Source organism: Hyperolius riggenbachi, chromosome 5 (genome assembly GCF_040937935.1).
Source record: "Hyperolius riggenbachi isolate aHypRig1 chromosome 5, aHypRig1.pri, whole genome shotgun sequence".
Lineage (NCBI taxonomy): Eukaryota > Metazoa > Chordata > Amphibia > Anura > Hyperoliidae > Hyperolius > Hyperolius riggenbachi.
Genome location: NC_090650.1, coordinates 104,408,230 through 104,427,368, shown reverse-complemented (window position 1 = coordinate 104,427,368; position 19,139 = coordinate 104,408,230). Strand labels below are relative to the sequence as shown.

General features: G+C 43.9%; 1 protein-coding gene across 5 annotated transcripts in view; it reads left to right on the top strand.

Annotated features, from left to right (window-relative positions):
• The window catches only part of ANKRD28 (ankyrin repeat domain 28), a 289,915-nt gene that overhangs the window by 238,466 nt on the left and 32,310 nt on the right, over positions 1-19,139 (top strand). For all 5 annotated transcript variants that reach the window (XM_068236088.1, XM_068236089.1, XM_068236091.1 and 2 more), the window contains 3 exons: positions 13,229-13,303; positions 16,404-16,605; positions 18,983-19,070. In XM_068236088.1, the coding sequence (XP_068092189.1) occupies positions 13,229-13,303; positions 16,404-16,605; positions 18,983-19,070 (365 nt within the window). The remainder of the gene's footprint in view (positions 1-13,228; positions 13,304-16,403; positions 16,606-18,982; positions 19,071-19,139) is intronic.

Sequence of the window (19,139 nt, the reverse complement as noted above, 5' to 3'; positions counted from 1 at the left end):
GTGGGTTATTACAGGGAAGAACAGATGTAATTAATGCACTGGCGAATTGATAAGGGGGGGTCAGAGGGCAATCTGAGCGTGTTGGCGGGTGATTGGGTGCCCGCAAGGGGCAGATTAGGGTCTGATCTGATAGGTAAAAGTGACAGGTGGTGATAGGGGGTGATTGATGGGTGATTGATGGGTAATTAGTGGGTGTTTAGAGGAGAGAATAGATGTAAACAATGGATTTGGGAGGTGATCTGATGTCTGATCTGCGGGCGATCTATTGGTGTGGGTGGGTGATCAGATTGCCCGCAAGGGGCAGGTTAGGGGCTGATTGTTGGGTGGCAGTGACAGGGGGTGATTGATGGGTGATTGATGGGTGATTGATGGGTGATTGACGGGTGATTGACGGGTGATTGACAGGTTATCAGGGAAGATAGATGCATACAGTACACAGGGGGGGGGGGGGGGGGTCTGGGGAGAATCTGAGGGGTGGGGGGGTGATCAGGAGGGGGCAGGGGGGGGGATAAAAAAAAATAGCGTTGACAGATAGTGACAGGGAGTGATTGATGGGTTATTAGGGGGGTGATTGGGTGCAAACAGGGGTCTGGGGGGTGGGCAGGGGGGGGTCTGAGGGGTGCTGTGGGCGATCAGTGGGCGGGGGGGCAGATCAGTGTGTTTGGGTGCAGACTAGGGTGGCTGCAGCCTGCCCTGGTGGTCCCTCGGACACTGGGACCACCAGGGCAGGAGGCAGCCTGTATAATACACTTTGTATACATTACAAAGTGTATTATACACTTTGTAGCGGCGATCGCGGGGTTAACATCCCGCCGGCGCTTCCGTATGGCCGGCGGGATGTTACGGCGGGTGGGCGGAGCCAGTTGCCGGGGGAAGCGCGCGTCATCAATGACGCGATCGCTCCCCCGGCATGCCTAAAGGACGCGCCGCCTGAAGGCGTATTGCGGTCCTTTAGGCGTCCACTTTGCCGCCGCCCATGGGCTGTGGGCGGTCGGCAAGTGGTTAATATGCGTCATGACTTAAGGAGAAAAAAGATCTTGGTCCCACCTTGTAGCATATATTTGTCATATATCATAAACTGCGGTAAGTAACATACAGGAACTGCATTATAAACCCCCAGAAGGTCCCTAACCCTCCCCATCCCCTGTTTAACCACTTAACAACCTCTGCCACGCTTATCTACGCCCCTTTAAAATTCACCTGAGTCACAGGGGCGTAGATAGGCAACTCCTGTTTATTTTCCTGCTGTGCGCGATCGCGTTCGCGTGCGCGATCGCGTGCGCGATCGCGTCCGCGTGCACGCGGACGTGCATACGCGTCGGGCACATGCTGGTCTGTGATTGGCTGATGTGAACATGTGTTCACAAAGCCAATGACAGTGCTTATTCATGCAGAATGTGTGTAAACATTGTATCAGTCACTATGCTGTTACAGTTACTGAGATCACTCGTGAGAGGATCTCAGATAACTAACACAGCATTAGTGACTGATCAGCATCAGTAAGGTTTTTTTTAAATAAATTATACCCCCATTAAGCCCATTAACCCTTGCCTCCCTTAAATGTGAAAATTGCTGTGGTTTTTAGGTGAAAAACCCCATGGTAGAGAAGTGGTTAAACTACAAGGGATCTAACTCCCTTAACTGAATGTAAAGAGAAGGCGAGTAAACCAGCAACTACCTCCAGTGCCATCCCGGCTCGAGATAAGCGTATCCACCGATATTTGTGGATAGGTTCCTATGCTTAAAACATAACTAGTTACAAACAAAATTACAATAAAGATCCTCAGGTAAAGAGAGAAAGATAACCTGACCCACTCCAGGTCGGCAACTGTGACCGCAGCCCAGACAAATAAAACTCAGTGTGTCTGTATAAATTGGAATTATGTGAGCTGTTACCAACTCTCTCCAGTAGATGGTAGCCAACCGCCACTCAGTGAGAGCTAGCATGCCAAGAGAGGAGGACAAGTATGAATTGATAAATATATATCTACGGCTGCGGTCAAAGTCCCATGTTCATTATAAGTATAGTGCCTATGAGGTTTCATGTGGGCAGAGTTCAGAAGATTCACAGAGCATATACTACAATCATGCAACAACCTGTTCACAATTTAACACCTCGGGAACCTGTAAATATAAGGGGTTGTTAAAGGTAGGCATTGCATACACATATGAAATATAGTCTTATATATTCACATAGCATGAGATTGGTTCCTGTCTTGAATACATGGCCTGTGGACCTATAAAAATAAAAGCCATTAAGAGTGTTACGTGCATGAAAGAAATGTTCTTATGCAAGACCACGCATAATACGGGCTTCCATTGTGATCAGCAAGTCCCTGCTGACGTCAGTCTAGGCTGAGGAGATCCGTATTGGCTAGGGAGTGAAAAATAGGATCCCAGGACCATATAGTTGGTAAGGCATTGAAGCAGAGCAATTCTGTGCAGAAGGAGTAGTCAGAATTTAATTCTAGTGGAAATGACCCTATTTCCTTTTCTTAGGAGAGAAGGCAGGGATTGGAAACCCCTGTAGTTCCATCCATGTTGCCGCTTCACTCTGCGAGGCGAAAAATTGAAATTTCCCTTTGTATTGGATGCGTAGTTTCGCGGGAAACAGCATACTATAAGGAATTTCTTGTGTGCGGAGGCCAGCTTTCACAGCATTAAATGTTGCGCGCAGTTTCTGAACTTCAGGTGAAAAGTCCTGGTATATTGACACTTTAACACCATTGATAGAGAGATCGGGAGCAGATCTAGCCTTCCTTAGAATTTCAACTTTGTCCCTATAGTTAAGGAGCTTTGCAAGCATTGGTCTCGGGGTGTTTCCTGGCTTGGGGGGGCCTCCGGGCACTCTGTGCGCCCGTTCAATCGAGAAAGTATGGGAGAGCTCGAGATCTGGAATCGCGTCCTTCAGCCAGTTTTCCAGGAAAACTTCCGGGTCAGAACCCTCACTTTTCTCAGGGATGCCCACAAAGCGCAGGTTTGATCTGCGTGAGCGGTTCTCAAAGTCATCCATTTTTAAAGAGTGTTCTTGGGAGGTCTTAGTGGACTGGGATTGTGCAGCACGCATAGGGTTAACAGTGTCCTCCAACTGACTTATTCTCCGTTCGGATTCCGTCGTTCTATCTTTAAGCTTATTAAAATCCGCCTTAACAAAGGACATTTCCGTTTGGATTGAGTCCAGCCTGGTAGTTAGGGATAGCTGTAGTGCATGTATGGCTGCCAGTAGCTCCGCTCTAGTAGGTTCAGGGGGATCTGGCCCACCCTCCTCCTCCATGCTGTGAGCAGTAGATATGGTCTGACTAGGGCCTGGGCTAATTCTCTGTTCCCCAGGGGGTTCCTCCTTACGAGGCTTACCAGTCGTCTTGTGTGTCTCTCTCACCGCTGTGGTGTGAGTAGTGTCAGAGCGGGAATCCTCCTCCGAGTCTGAAGAGGACGGCGTGTGCTGTTGTGGGGGACCGGCGCCATCTTGCCTGTCCTCCCTCGCGTACTTCGCCAGCTTCTCAGCGGTGGTTGAGACCATCGGGGGGGCGTATTTGGGCATCCTCTCGTGCGGTGGGACTTCCGTGATCAGCGGGAGTAGTTGTGGGGAATCCGCAGTGAGTATCCACTGTGTGTTGCGGAGGATTTAGTCTCGAGCCGGGAGAGCTGCAGGCAGAGACTTCCTCACGCGCGCATGGCTAGCCACGCCCCCGTCGCTAATTGGATTCTTAGAACCCACCTCGGGTTCTCTTTAATGAACTTAATTAAGATCATTATAAAAAAGAAAACCCCTATATGACAGCACCACTCAAGATATCAAGGATATTTATAATAAATCATCTTTATTTCAAAAATATATAACACAGAGGGGGGCGGAGCTTGCGATGGCCTGTGAAGACGCTTCTTCCATGGGCTCCCTTCTCACTCCAGCCTAATAGCTCGCTATACAGAGCAATTCCCCAAATTCTGAGCTCAAACTATGTCGGGGAGGTCAAAGAGAGCATCTAGCACAGATACGCTGCGAAACCAGAAAAAGCAGAACTCTTCTATTCAGCCCAAGGTGACTCAATACCTTCAGAGGAACGAGGCCACGCAGACACCCTCTAAGATGGCCGACACCTCGCCTCCAGCCAGTAAGGCCCAGAAGAGAAGTGACACAGACGACTCAACAGCCAAATCTCTAAGTGAGATTCGGGACTATCTATACAACCTACCTACAAAAGCAGACTTGGAAGAGCTGGGCACCCGCATTACTAACGCCACCCGAGCTGAACTACAAGATATACAAGATGACGTCCTAGATCACAGCGGACGCATAGCGGCGCTTGAGGCCCAGACAACCGCCATGCAAGCGGAGATCCGAACTCTTGTAGCACAGAATGAGAAACAAAAACAGCTAACATTGCACTTCGGTCAGGCCTAGAAGATCTACAAAATAGAAGCCGACGCTGCAATATCAGGATCCGGGGCTTACCAGAGTCGGTGTCATCTCAACAGCTTACGCCAGTTGTAACGACCATCTTTAACTCTCTCCTCAAACAACCAGAGGACGCTGCCTTAAAGTTTGACCGTATCCATCGGGCACTGAGACCTCAGCCCTCTCCTGATAGTCCGCCTCGAGATGTCATATGTCGCCTTCATCATTATACCATCAAGGACGCCATCATGCAAGCGGCAAGGAAAACAGTCGCCATTGAACATGAAGGCCACAAGCTACTTTTGTTCCAGGATTTGGCGCCAAGTACACTGGCACAAAGAAGGGCACTACAGCCTCTACTGAAGGTGCTTCAAGAAGACGACATAATCTATAAATGGGGTTTCCCCTTTCAGCTGCACATCACTAAACAAGATAAGTCTTTTACTCTCCGTTTACCCTCGGATCTTCCTGACCTATTCAAAGAGCTCGACATACTACCGGTAGAACTACCAGAATGGCAGCCGGACCAGGTGGTCACAGGCCTGCCACAACGACAGCGTAGGCAGAGACCGGAGAAACGGCAACAGCAACAACCAGAGTGATACAATGTGATTCATACTTTTTGCTCGTGGATTCAGATAAGTACTCATACCCTTAACCTGTGCGCTATTTTCTTTATTGAGCCCTTCATATGATATCTTTCATATCGGGATGAGACACTTCATTAGAAAATATATTACATTCCTAATATACTCTCAATGCGGAACTCTCCCCGCGGTGGTTCATCTGGGGCCGTGTATTTTTTGGGTTGGGGGGGGGGGGGAGGGGGTGCCGAGGGACTCTTGATATACGATGAAGGGACCCAAAGGGGTCACATGTATGGAGCTAGGCTTCCACATCTATATTCCTGAGCTCACAACATACAGAGAACTTCTCTGCCCACATGAATACATGGAGCTGCAATTTAGCCGAAGGGAGTTATGTGACATTGCTATGCTAACCTGCTTCGCTCATCTGAGAGATAAATGCTTAAGCGTCCCCATATAGGGATATGATATAATCTTACTTACTCTGTATGATGTGTATATAATTTCATTGCCTTCTGTACTATACCGATATTTGCACAAACGCCATGATATATGTTGGGCGGGGAGACGATGTCAGCTTGACTAGACCTGCAACACTAACGACAAAGAAAATCGGGGAAGATTGTTAATAGACCTCATGGGATGTGCTTTAGAAATGATATTTATAACTCATATACTGAGCTCATATATGTGGTCTGGTCCCAGCTCAGCCTAATGTACTTCCATACCCATACTATGAGCTGATGCCAGGTCACTTTCTACTTTATGAGCGAACCCTTTGCTGATCTGCTCTGGACATATGTGGAGTTTCCCAGGATGGGACGCCTGTCCCATACCCCGGAGCATGTATCTATGCTCCCCGTCACTGGGCACCTGTTATCAGGCTACATGGGCGTCTCATCGTGGGGGCCTCTTATTATCTACTGCTATGTGGTGTATTTCTGGCTTACACCCTATGGGTGTTTACTCAAACCTAGAGTTGAATAACCACTCTCTCTACTATACCACATCCTAGCGAATAATAGTTCCCATGCGGGGTAATAACCCTATCCATCCCATCCTCCCCTAATCTCACTCAAAGGATATACCGATGATGTGGTTGCCACTGCTCCCTTCGCCCCCCCCCCCCCCCCTCCCGGCTGTGTGATCTCGGGCCTCCTGCTAAAGCCAAATACAGTCATATGTCACCTTCTTCCATCGCAGGGTGCTCTACGCTTAAGTGAAAATAAGGGTTCATTATATCACTTGAACAGTGAGATGTTTCCACAGCAATCAAGATTAGCTAAGTCAATTGCTAGCTACATTAGCCACTCTAACTCTCTGATAAAGGAGACAGGTTTCATGTCCTCCACTATTAAGTTACTACTACCTGTTTTGTTTTGTTTTTGGTTTTTTATGGGTATGCTTGCCTTGATATGGCGAATTTTCAAGTTATGTGATAACAATAAATCTGCATACATTCAAATTTCAATATTGCAAGATAAGGCTGGGGATGGGAAGGGATTGCCCACTCACACGGTGGACAATGGTTTCCTATATCCCTCATAGGAGATTCCTGCTTGCGCAGGAAGTTAATAAGGTTATGACCCTCATGTTAGGGGGTCTTCTTCTTATGATTACTTTTATCTTAAAAACACATTGTACTTATGATATATCCTTGTTATGCTTATTGGTTAAATACAATGGGTTAACTCTGGTCACTCACCCCAACCAAGCTTCTTATCTTAAACTACCGCAATGGATCACATGAAAATTTTAACGATTAACGCTAAGGGCCTCAACATGCCTGAAAAAAGAAACATCCTTCTGAGAGATGTCTGGGCTCAAAGGGCACAAATTGTCTTTGTTCAAGAGACTCATTTTAAGTGGGACAATCACCCCAAATTACGCAATAGACTATTCCCTATCTCTTTTTACTGTAATTCTCCACACTCCAAAACTAAGGGCACAGCTATACTTATTAGTAATGATTTACCCTTCGCTACTGTGGACATAAAATCGGACCCACAAGGCAGATACCTGCTAGTAAAATGCCTAATTAAGGACAAAAAATACACACTAGGATCAATCTACTCACCTAATATTGATCAGGATAAATTTTTATTCAAATTCCTGGCAGAATTAGAAACTTTCGCAGAGGGAAGCATCATATTGGGCGGAGATTTGAATGTTGCACTTAACCCTGCCCTGGACACCTCTCATGGGAGATGTAGCATTTCATATGCCAAGCTAAACCGGATGAAGAGGGCCTTGCATGACAGACAGCTTGTTGATATTTGGAGGGCGACGCATCCAAACGCTAAAGATTAAACTTTCTATTCAGCAATGCATAGGGTGTATTCTAGATTGGATTACATATTGGTCTCCCACAACCTACTATCGGAGTTTATTACGTCAGACATAGGGGTGATCACGTACTCTGATCACGCCCCCGTTCACATGTCAATGAACTGCAAAGCGAAACGGGATACTCCTTTTACCTGGCGGCTCAATACCTCCATGATTCGCGAGGAGTGTGATGCCAGGGAAATTGAGAACAAAATGAGACTATTTTGATCTAAACGATGTTGGGGATGTGTCGCCCTCCATTCTCTGGGAACACACACAAGTAGATGAGATTCGTATCCTAGAACTTAAGCATAAGAGACAACCTAGCGACTCGACTCTGACAAAACTCCTTGAGATTAGACGTCAACTAAATAAGATTCTACAAGATCAGGCTAAACCGGCAGCACAGAGATGCCAACATTCGCATTTCTTGCACGGCAACAAACCAGGTAAATTGCTAGCGCGCGCTTTAAAACAACAGCAAAAAACGTATGTCTCGCATATTGTAGACCACGGGGGTAGGAAACACATCAGAAGCGAGTCCATCGCCAACGCCTTTAAAGAATTTTATCATAAACTTTATAACTTAACCCAGAACACAGATGGAAAAGTGAGGACCCCAGACATTTTAGATATTAAAGATTGTTATCCGCTCAAACATGCCCAAACTAACAGAGGACATGAAAAAGACTATGGAAGCCCCATTTACTGAACACGAGATCCGGAAGATTATTATGGGTCTTAAATCGGGAAAGGCCCCAGGGCCGGACGGATTCCCTGCCGAGTACTATAAAAAATATAGAGATACACTATCCCCTTATTTATGTAAATTATTCAACAGGCTGGCGGAAGGGGAACCAGGTTTTACCCTTCCAGCTCAATCACTAGAATCGCATATTGCAGTGATAGCCAAACCAAATAAAGACCCTGCAACATGTGGCAGTTATAGACCAATCTCGCTGCTCAATATTGACATACATTTTTTTGCTAAAGCTCTAGCAAACAGATTAGCAGAACACATGGGCTTCCTAGTACACTGGGACCAAGTTGGCTTCATACCGCAGAGAGAAGCCAGAGATAATACGATCAGGACTCTTAATCTCCTCCAGCCCTCCCGGTCGAGTAAAAATCCATGCATGTTCATTTCTACAGATGCTAAAAAAGCCTTTGACCGGGTGGGCTGGGGATGGATACAAACAGTCATGCAGCAGATTCACCTCGGGGATAGAATGCTGTCTTGTATCGATGCTCTTTATACTAACCCAACAGCTAAGGTTAAAGTAAATGGCATTCTATCCAAGTCTCTGCATATCACTAATGGTACTCGGTAGGGTTGTCCTCTATCTCCACTGATTTTTGCTCTCGCCCTGGAGCCTTTCCTAAACACAGTTAGAGAAAACCCAGACATTACAGGCCTAAAAGTAGGTGGCACTAACCACAAGGTCGCAGCGTACGCTGACGACCTCTTATTCTTCCTAACACACCCAACAGGTACACGCCCTAACCTAATCGCAGAGTTTGAACGCTTTGGGAGACTATCTTTTTTCAAAATTAATTTTGACAAGTGCGAAGCATTCAGTGTGGGTTTAACAGCTAAGGAAGTAGAGCGCATTAAACAGAATTTCCCCTTCAAATGGAATCCTAACGCCATCCATTACTTAGGAACATACATCTCAGACTCTCTCAAAAATGTCTTTAAACTTAACTTCCCCACTATCCTCAACACACTCACAAAGGATCTCAAGACTTGGGTTCTCCCACATCTGTCCTGGTTTGGGAGGATCTCAGTTATCAAGATGAACATAATGCCCAGACTACTATATTTATTTCAGACCTTACCAATTAGAATCCCTTTGCACTATCTCCAACTTATGCAAACAACCTTTAACAAATATGTCTGGAAACACAAACCCCCACGCTTAAAGAGGGACGTTCTCTATAGCTCCAAACAGCATGGAGGAGTAGCTCTACCTAGTGTGCGGAGATATTATGCAGCCATCCTTACTAGCAGTGGCGTAGCTAAGGAGCTGTGGGCCCCGGTGCAAGTTTGACAATGGGGCCCCCCCCCCCCCCCCCCAAGCACTCTCTACATAACAATTGATACGGCACACCAAAACCTGCCAATGGCAACTACAGTGTCAGAGGTGCAAGAAAACCATGGGAAACAGTTTCTTAAGGATTACCAGTATTCAAAGTATCCATAGAAGTCATTATTATGGGCACAGGACCAATAGAGATCTAATACTGTAGTTGGGGGAGGGCCCTTCGGGGCCCCTCTGGCCCAAGGGCCCCGATGCGGTCGCTACCTCTGCAACTCCTATTGCTACGCCCCTGCTTACTAGAGTGGTAGATTGGAACAGGCACCAGAAATATAAACAATGGGTTGAACTGGAAACTTCCCTATCCCCATATCCTCTAGCTAGCCTGGCCTGGACCATAGACAGACCGAAATCCACATGGCTACTGCCGCCTCTCTGTCACTCTACCTTAGTTACTTTCCACAAGGCAAATAAAATTCTAAACCTTGCACCTATTCCTTCCCCATTACTCCCAATATCAAGCAGTCCATCAATAGGAGATGATAGTACGGAATTCAGACGAAATGCTTTACGCAGATCAAGAAATGTACGCTTCATAGAGATGTGCAACGGGGATAGATGGGCTTCTATAGAAGAAATTAGGAGACTCAATACTACTAATATACATTGGTGGGAATACTTCCAATATAGGCACTTCCTTACCCATAATGACATCCAGCCTTCCCAATTGAGACGCAAGAGAGATCAGATCCCATAAAGAAAACTATTTCCTCAATATACACCATTAGTACATAGCAAGGAAATGAGCAGCGCTACTTAAAAACAGACTAGTGCCTACCTGCAAAAGAGTGCAAGCCCCACTTGTGGGGTCGAATACACACCGAGCATACACATGACCTGTCTACCACTAGAGGAGGATGTTGGTTTCCATTAACAGCTTGCATGCAACCTATTAAGTACTCGTCCCTCCCACTGCGAAGAAGTCAATCCTCCATGGGAGGGGCCTAACACTAACTAAATCCTAACCTATGTATATGCATAGCCTGGGTGCGGCTAATCAAATAAAATCGAAAATTTTAGACAGGTCATGTGTATGCTCAGTGTGTATTCGACCCCACAAGTGGGGCTTGCACTCTTTTGCAGGTAGGCACCAGTCTGTTTTTAAGTAGCGCTGCTCATTTCCTTGCTATGTACTAATGTAATTCGTTTTTGGTCAGCTGCTCCGACTTAACAGCCATGCTTTTGGTGTATATGCAGAGCTTCTGTTTGGGTTCAAGGTGCGTTTGTAGTTCCTGGGGGGGCTCAGCGCATCTCTGATGGAGGCCATTCGGAGGCGGCCTGGTGTTGCGCTGATCCACCTTTTGCGCAATTTTCAATATACACCATACTGACGTCACTGGCCAACCCGATGCTACCCTTTTTCCAAGGGTGGGAGAGGGAACTCGGTAAGACACTCACACCTGACCAAAGAACAAAAATTAGTATATACGCCCACAAATCCTCAAGATCTGTGAGAATACAGGAAATAAACTACAAACTTCTTACACGGTGGTATTTTACCCCCGTCAGATTACATGATATATTCCCTGAAAAAACAGATCTCTGCTGGCGGTGTCAAACAGAAAAAGGCACATTGCTGCACATTATTTGGTCATGCTCGGGCATAACAGATTTCTGGAAGAAAATCGAAAGACTCATTAAAGCCATCACAGACAGGCCAGTGTTATTTACACCGGAATTCTACCTGCTACATCTCAATGATTGGACGATTAGAAACTATAAACGTTCAGTTGTCCGACACATTCTAAACGCAGCAAAGTGCCTTATATTGAGACACTGGAATCAAACATCCCCACCAGGTACAGAGAAGTTAGTCAGGGAAATGGATTTTGTGGAATTGATGGAAGATCTTACCTCTGTGGCCTCTAATAACTCGGACACATATAAGAAAACGTGGTCCTTTTGGAACCACTTTAGAGCCTCTGACGAGTTCCAACAGACACTACAGGGCACATAAATAACTCAACATAGCCTGTCCTATAGCAAATGGATGAGGCCCACGGGCGTTTATATAAAAAGCAAATGATCTGAATATAGATTACTAACATCTAGCACAAAGCGGTTGGAGGGTGTAGCGACCAGAGATTTAGGGGGAGGGTGGGGAATCCCTTAGGGATTACCATCGAAAAAATGCCAAGGGGGAAAAAGCAAAACAATATTTGAGGTTAAATACTTTAGCTATCCTCTCATCCTGTGTTCATGGTTTTTAAGCTCGTATACCTCATTTCACAGTAGGTTTATAGTCTACAGTGCTTCTGACTTTACACCAAAACCTTTTATTATGTAAGCTATAATGGAGTCTTCAATATATGATAACTCTTTCATTGCTCAGTGGACTGTGCCTTATATATGATGTACTGTAACTGTTAAAAAAAAAAAAAAAGTTGTACTGCTTGTTCTTTTCCCTTTGAACAAATAAAGAATATATAAAAAAAATATATATATATAACACATAATGACACTTGTGATAATTCAAACATTAAAAATAATTAAAATAGGCCACGTAATCCTGAAGTACCCTGCTGCAAACAATCCTGCCTGTACAAAATACTGCATACAAATTGTTTTCACAGATATCAATCACACACCCAAAATACATACAATAAAGTATATGCATGTATATAAGGCTGATAGTTTGCAGAAAGTACAGGGATTGTACTGCTGATGACTAGGGTAAAGTAATTTTCTCTGACGAAACCCCTTTACCCAATGTTTGGGGCAACTGCCAAATGATTGTTTGAACAAGAAAAGGTGAGGTCTGCTATCAGTTCTGGCTTATGCCCAACAGTAAAGCATACTAAGACCATTCAAGTCTGGGGTCGCTTCTTATTCAAGGGAGTAGGCTCACTCAACATTGTGCCTAAGAACACAGCCATGAATAAAGAATGGTATCAACACATCCTCCAACAGCAGGCTGTTCCAACCATCCAAGAACAGTTTTGTGAAGAACAATACATTTTCTAGCATGATGGAGCAGCATGCCATTAAGCAAAAATAACAAAGTAGCTTGAGGAACAAAACATAGAAATTTAGGACCGTCACCAGGCCTTCATCCAGTTGAGGACTTTTGGTCAATCCTCGAGTTGAGTGGACAAACAAAAATACACAAATTCTGACCAACTCCAAGCATAGATTATAAAAGAATGAGTTGCCGTTAGTCAGGATTTTGCCCAGAAGTTGACCACATCCCTGGTGAATTTCAGAGGTGTTGAAAAAAAGGGCCAACACTGCAGATATTAACTTTGTATAAACTTATCAATGGAAGCCTTTGGAACTTCTTCTTGTAATTATACTTCAGTACAACAGATAAAATACTGACTAAAAGCTCTAAAAGCACTGAAGCAGCAAACTTTGTGAAAACTTAGATTTGTGCCACTCTCAAAACTTTTGGCTGTGTACACATTTTGGCTGGAAATACAGAAGTCAAATTCTGTTCAGAATATTCATTTATAGTGTTCTATTAATTCTGTGTCTGTGATCATATTTTCAGAAGTGACATTTGCTTGATAAACAGGTCAGAAGGGTATCTAGCTGTGTATAGGTAGGCAGGGTTCAGTCCCTCGGGGTTCATTTACAATTTGTGCCTTTTTAATGTTTTGTTGTTGTTTCGTTTTATAACTACGTGGATCACTTGTGAGATGCAAGATTGTCGTTGTTCACACTGGAATGTTGCATACAGTTTTACTATAGCATTTTAATCAATATAGTATATTATCAATATGGTCCTGTTTCTAATTAGTCTTATTTTTAATGATGGTTCTGTTAAGTGAAATTAGTATGAAACAAATCAGTTATTTTTCTTTGTTTCTTTATTAAAGCTTATGGAAACTTCAGGTACAGACATGCTGAATGATGCAGATAACCGTGCTCCAATAAGCCCATTGCATTTAGCGGTAAGATTTTTTTCTTTAAATATATCTGACCTGAGTCAAAGCTGCCTTTAGGGGAGTGAATGGGTCAAGGAAAAGTAATAGGAGGGAACATTGCTGCACCCCTGCCTCTTCCTGTTTGAAAATTTGACTTTAGCTGTAAGTCAGATTTCTCCAGGAGTGATTATGGGGACCAGGGGTAATGGGGAGAGGAACTGACAAAGCACAGAAGTAGGTGGCTAAATCATGATAATACCTCTTTGCTTACTTTTAGGTAGCTTTGCCTGGCGTTGGGTTTACTTTAATATCCTGTATTTCTTTATGATCTATACACCATACTTTCTTGATTAGACAGTTTTGTCCAGTACTAGCCCTTATGTGTAATATAAGGTATATTGGTGATTCTTGTAAGGACCAAGAATACCTAGGTGAGAAGTAGGGAGAGACCGGGAGCCCAATGGTGCAGTATAGTCAGGTATAGGGGGAATAAAATTGTATCGATATATACTCACAAAGGTGGGTTGCAGTTCCATGCAACCAACGTATAAGCTATTGCTTTCAAAGGAGGTCTGACTGGTATTTGGTAGAATGTAGGCGCCCAATGTGTGTTCTATTTTAGTGGTTTATAATATAAATAAAAATAACAAAAAGAGTTAAGCCTTAGCTCTCTAGAAGATATAGACACCAGTTCGACTGTAAAAAAGTTTTTATTTAAAAAGCAACCTGACAACGCGCTTCACAGGTCATGGCCCTCTTCCTCAGGTCAATAGAAAATGCCTTGATAACATAGTGGATAGAACACACATTGAGCGCCTCCATCCTACCCATTAACATGTAGTATAAGGGCCAGCAGACAAAGCACAAAAGCAAATATGGCAACTGTATGGGTAATAAAAAGTTGGAAAACAAGTTTATTGAATGTTATGTCAGTTTCAGACCACTTTAAAGATAATGACAGTTACTAGTTGTAACGGTGATCATCAAGGGTTAACGGAAAGTCATCGGGTTCAGGGACAACATGGTCCCTTGCACCAATCAGTGCTGTCCCAGGCACGTGTGTGATCATCTGCGGCTGCCATTTAAACCTGGAATATAGCTCCTACTTCTAGGCGGTATGAGCAGCCACTTTTCTGGATATAGGAGCTATGTCGAGTCAGCTAAACTGGTTAATGTTAGAGAATTGGGGGGGGGGGGGGGGGGGGGGGTCTGGGTTACATACTTACTTGTTCTGGCATCATCCCTCCAGGCAGGCAATCGCTTCACCCCCTCAATGTTGCAGCCGTTGCTGCAAATGGTCAAAACTAGACCAAATTGTATGCTTAAGACAGTGAAGAAATCTTATACCCCTTGTCAGATTTCTGTTATAACCACACTGAAACCCTGTCTTCTATATTATTTTTAGTTAACTATGATGATTCAAATAAGCCTGATATGTATGCATTTCAAGAATTAGTGTCAGTTATATGCTAGCTAGAGTTATTCCTTAAACAAGTGCAAATAGCAAAATCTTCAGAATATATTTGAAACTAGGCTAAGGGAAATAGTTTTTACTTTTATGGAGACTTACATAACCGTTCCAGACACAGCAAGGTTGCCATGTCTTTTTCTTTATTTTGGGAACAATATCTTATTTTGAAATTAGTGATGACAGCAAACATGTTATGGTAGTTCATTGTGACTTTTATAAAATGTCAGATAGATAAAGCATTTTTCATCATAAGCTTAATACATAATATTACACTGCCATCTGGTGTTTTTTTTTGTAATCTTTTATAAGTTTATAAAATTAATGATTTCTTCATAAAAAAAATTATAGAATAAAATTATTTAGATAGCTGATCAGTATATACAAAATTTGATTACTCTTTAGGGATAGTATAGTGTTTAAAGTATTAATTTACTGTAAGTCTGAATACTGTTGGTTACAGGCCTATGTATTTTGGTGGGCCAAGATGGCCGACAGCATTTCAGAAAGAAATGGGCATACCTCAGGCCAATTAAGACACAGATGTCATAATAAGCAAACACAGCATGGAACCTAGATATGGGAGATGTTTTTAATTCTGGAGACCCAGTGTCTCATTACATTTCTCTTATCGGGAGGTCATGACGTAGTCAAGATGTCTACCTTCATGTGTACCCAATTAATTACGAGATCACCCTCATTAATTAAATATCAGACTTTGTAAAAAAGATACGTTGAATGACTCACCCAACATTCCAAGGTATGGAAAATAAGTCAGTGGGAAATTCAGATTTTTCAGCCATTTTGAAATTTGGTTATAAAAGGGGGTTAGAATGGGCAGGTTTTACACATCTCGACAACAGCTACCTTGGGGTGAGACCTTCTACATAAATGAGAGGTATGCCTTATTGATATTATATTCTGGTGATTCTTAGCATTGAATATTTAGCTGAGCCTATTAAGCATTGAAAGTTAGCATTTTCTATTAGCATTATTTTTGAATATTTTTTCTCTCAGCAACTACTAGAGATACTCAGAAATAGGCAACATTAACCAACCTTAGATCTACAATTCAATATCTGCAAGATAAAGTCTATTTCATGGAACTGTGAACTTTGAACATCTTCAAGATTCATATTTTTCCGCTGTAAATATATTGCTTTTTGAAAAATACAAATTTATATAAAAATCCAAACGGAGTGCTTTGAGATTATTCCAAGAGAAACCATCATCTATAACTTACTGTTTTAGAGGGAAGGAAATCCACTATACCCAATATTTTTGATCGCAACGCTGTAAAAGTTATACCTTTACTGAGTTAGTGATCTTACAGAGGTAGATGTCGTAAGGTTTTCCAACACCCTCTTGTGGCTTAAATCTACAGAGTGTATAAAGGTCTGAGTGAAGTAAATAATGATCCTAAGAGAAATTGTTCTAAACGCTAGCCATGGTGCTGCAGTGAGGCCAGTTGCGGTCGAACACTCTACTAATGAATAGCTTGGAACTCGCAGGTGCCACAATTTATATCAGCAGGAGAGGGCTTTACACTTGAATCGCTGAGCTTTTGAAATCCGCATATAGGAGTTTGGTATTTATAGTGTTGTGCTTTTAGTATGTATTCAGAACTGTTCTTTTCAAGCTGTTTGTGTTTTTCCCCAGGCTTACCATGGGCACCACCAAGCATTAGAGGTGCTAGTACAGTCTTTGCTTGACTTGGATGTAAGGAACAGCAGTGGCAGAACTCCCCTTGATCTGGCTGCTTTCAAAGGACACGTTGAATGTGTCGATGTCCTCATCAATCAAGGAGCATCAATATTAGTAAAGGATTATGTCATGAAGAGGACACCCATTCATTCAGCAGGTATAACAGATGAGAAGCTGATTAAAATTCAGCTTGACTGCCATGATCATATTAATAAACTACCTGAGGATCCTGTTCAACCAGATGTCAAATACTACAAAAGAATGATGTTCCTAATACAGTGTTCTCCCCAGAATTTCTTTACAGCTGGGTGGCAGGAAAAGTAGCCGGGTGGTGCGAGTTGAGAGAATGCAGGGCCGGTGCTTCTGTGTGCAACTTTGCCTACAGCAGTGGTTCTCAACCTGGGGTCCCCGGACTCCTGGGGGTACATCGGCAGCTGTCAGGGGGGCCGCAGATAAAATGGCGGATCTCGCCCCCAGGAGAGAAGTGTCAGGCAGGGCAGGCTCGGTGGCATGGGCACAGCAACTTAGCCCCGTTCCCGCGTGGATTCCTGTCGCTGCCTCGCGTCCTGTTGCCATGGTTACCCGGCAGCCTCTCATGATGTCAGAGTTGCTGCCGAAAGTAACCATAGCGGGAAGATGCGGCGAAAGGAGAGCCCAGCGAGAGATTGCACAGGAACGGGGCTACGTAAGATTATACTGGTGCACTACCTGGCTATCTATACTGCAGCACCTATAGGCTCGCTAACTACACTGGGGCATCTCCTGAACCTGGCTATCTACTCTGGGGCACCACCTGCGCCTGGCTAGCTATTCTGGGGCTGCACCTGGCTAATCTATTCTGGGCACCACCTGCACCTGGCTAATCCATTCTGGGGCACCACCTGCACCTAGCTAATCTATTCTGGGGCACCACCTGTACCTGGCTATCCTGGGGCACCACCTGCACCCGGCTCATCTATTCTGGGGCTGCACCTGGCTAATCTATTCTGGGGCACCACCTGCACCTAGCTAATTTATTCTGGGGCACCACCTGAATCTGGCTAATCTATTCTGGGGCACCACCTGCACCTGGCTAATCTATTCTGGGGCACCACCTGCACTTGGCTAATCTATTCTGGGGCACCACCTGCACCTGGCTAATCTATTCTGGGGCTGCACCTGGCTAATCTATTCTGGGGCTGCACCTGGCTAATCTATTCTGAGGCACCACCTGCACCTGGTTATCTATTCTGGGGCACCACCTGCACCTGTCTGGCCAAGTCCTGACTGGACAGAAACTGTCACTTGCATTCCTGATGTTTAACTCAAGCAGAGAAAGAAAAAAAGAAACACAGTCTAGTTGTTTGTGTGCTTGGCACTGTACATACCACTGAGAGTACTGCCTATTTGTGCTGGCTGGTTGAGACTGTTGGTTAGTTGAGTTCCCGATAACTGGGGCTCTACTTTATATAGTAAAAAGGGTCTGTAATGTCAAAGGAAAATATAGATATTTTTTGCCTAAAATGTTCTTCCATAATTGCTTTGGGTGACTGTGTGTGTATCTCTGATAAGTGCCCAGATGTTCTACTTAGTTCTCTGCCAAGCACCGCTTTTTTTGTTCCATGGAGGGGGGAGAGATGCAGATGAGCAGTTCCAACAATCCACAATTGTCTACTAAACATGTTAACTTTATTATAAATTGCTAATACAAAGATCCCCACGCATTAAAACAGAGCAGGAATTGTGGTAATAAACCTAAGCTGTATCACAGCCGGCTGTGCCATTCACTCCAGTTCACACTACACACATGTTCTTGCACACATGGCAGTCTTTTTGCACCCGGGAGACTCAATAAGCAGTCCACAACCTGCAAACTATACTGCTTTACTCTCCAGATAGTAAGCACCTTCCACGTTTGATGGCTGTATGTAAACAACCCTTATGGATCTTATTCTTGCATGCAGGCAGGGTATACTTTCAGGTATACTTTAAGGTTTAATGCAAAAGCGCTTGTGGTTAGTAGCGGTAGCATAAGGTTTATTACCACAATTCCTGCTCTGTTTTATTGGGTGGGGATCTTTGCATTAGCAATTTATAATAAATTTAACATGTTTAGTAGACCATTGTGGATTGTTGGAAGTGTTTGGAAGTAAGGTTACCACTATTGGCTCCCCTTAAAAGGGTATACATGGTTTCTATAGAATAACAGGCGCAGGATATTCTTGTTTGAGGCAGATAAGCAGGACAGTAGCAAATCTGTGGCTCACTGGAGGGGAGGCTGCCAACTATGGGGGTCACCTGTACTCATGTTTGATTTTCAGGCCACCAGTTAAATGTCTTTTGGATCATTTGACTGAGTCTGTCTGCAATACTTGGATGAACATACTAAAATAAGTACTGTAGTGGTCAGTGATGTACACAAACACTATTTACTATCCAAATAAATTGATGGTGGAAGTACAGGTAGATAGAATATTTATTTTTATGGTACTTTGTGCAGATGCCTTAGAAATTAATACTATTTCTATACTGATTGATTTTTGTTTTTTCCTTAGCCATCAATGGACATTCAGAGTGCTTGAGACTCCTGATTGGAAATGCTGATATTCAGACTGCAGTGGACATTCATGACGGAAATGGGCAGTAAGTCAATGACTTTCTCCAGCAAATAGGAATTGTAACGGCTAATGTCTGTGCAGCATCTTAGAAAGG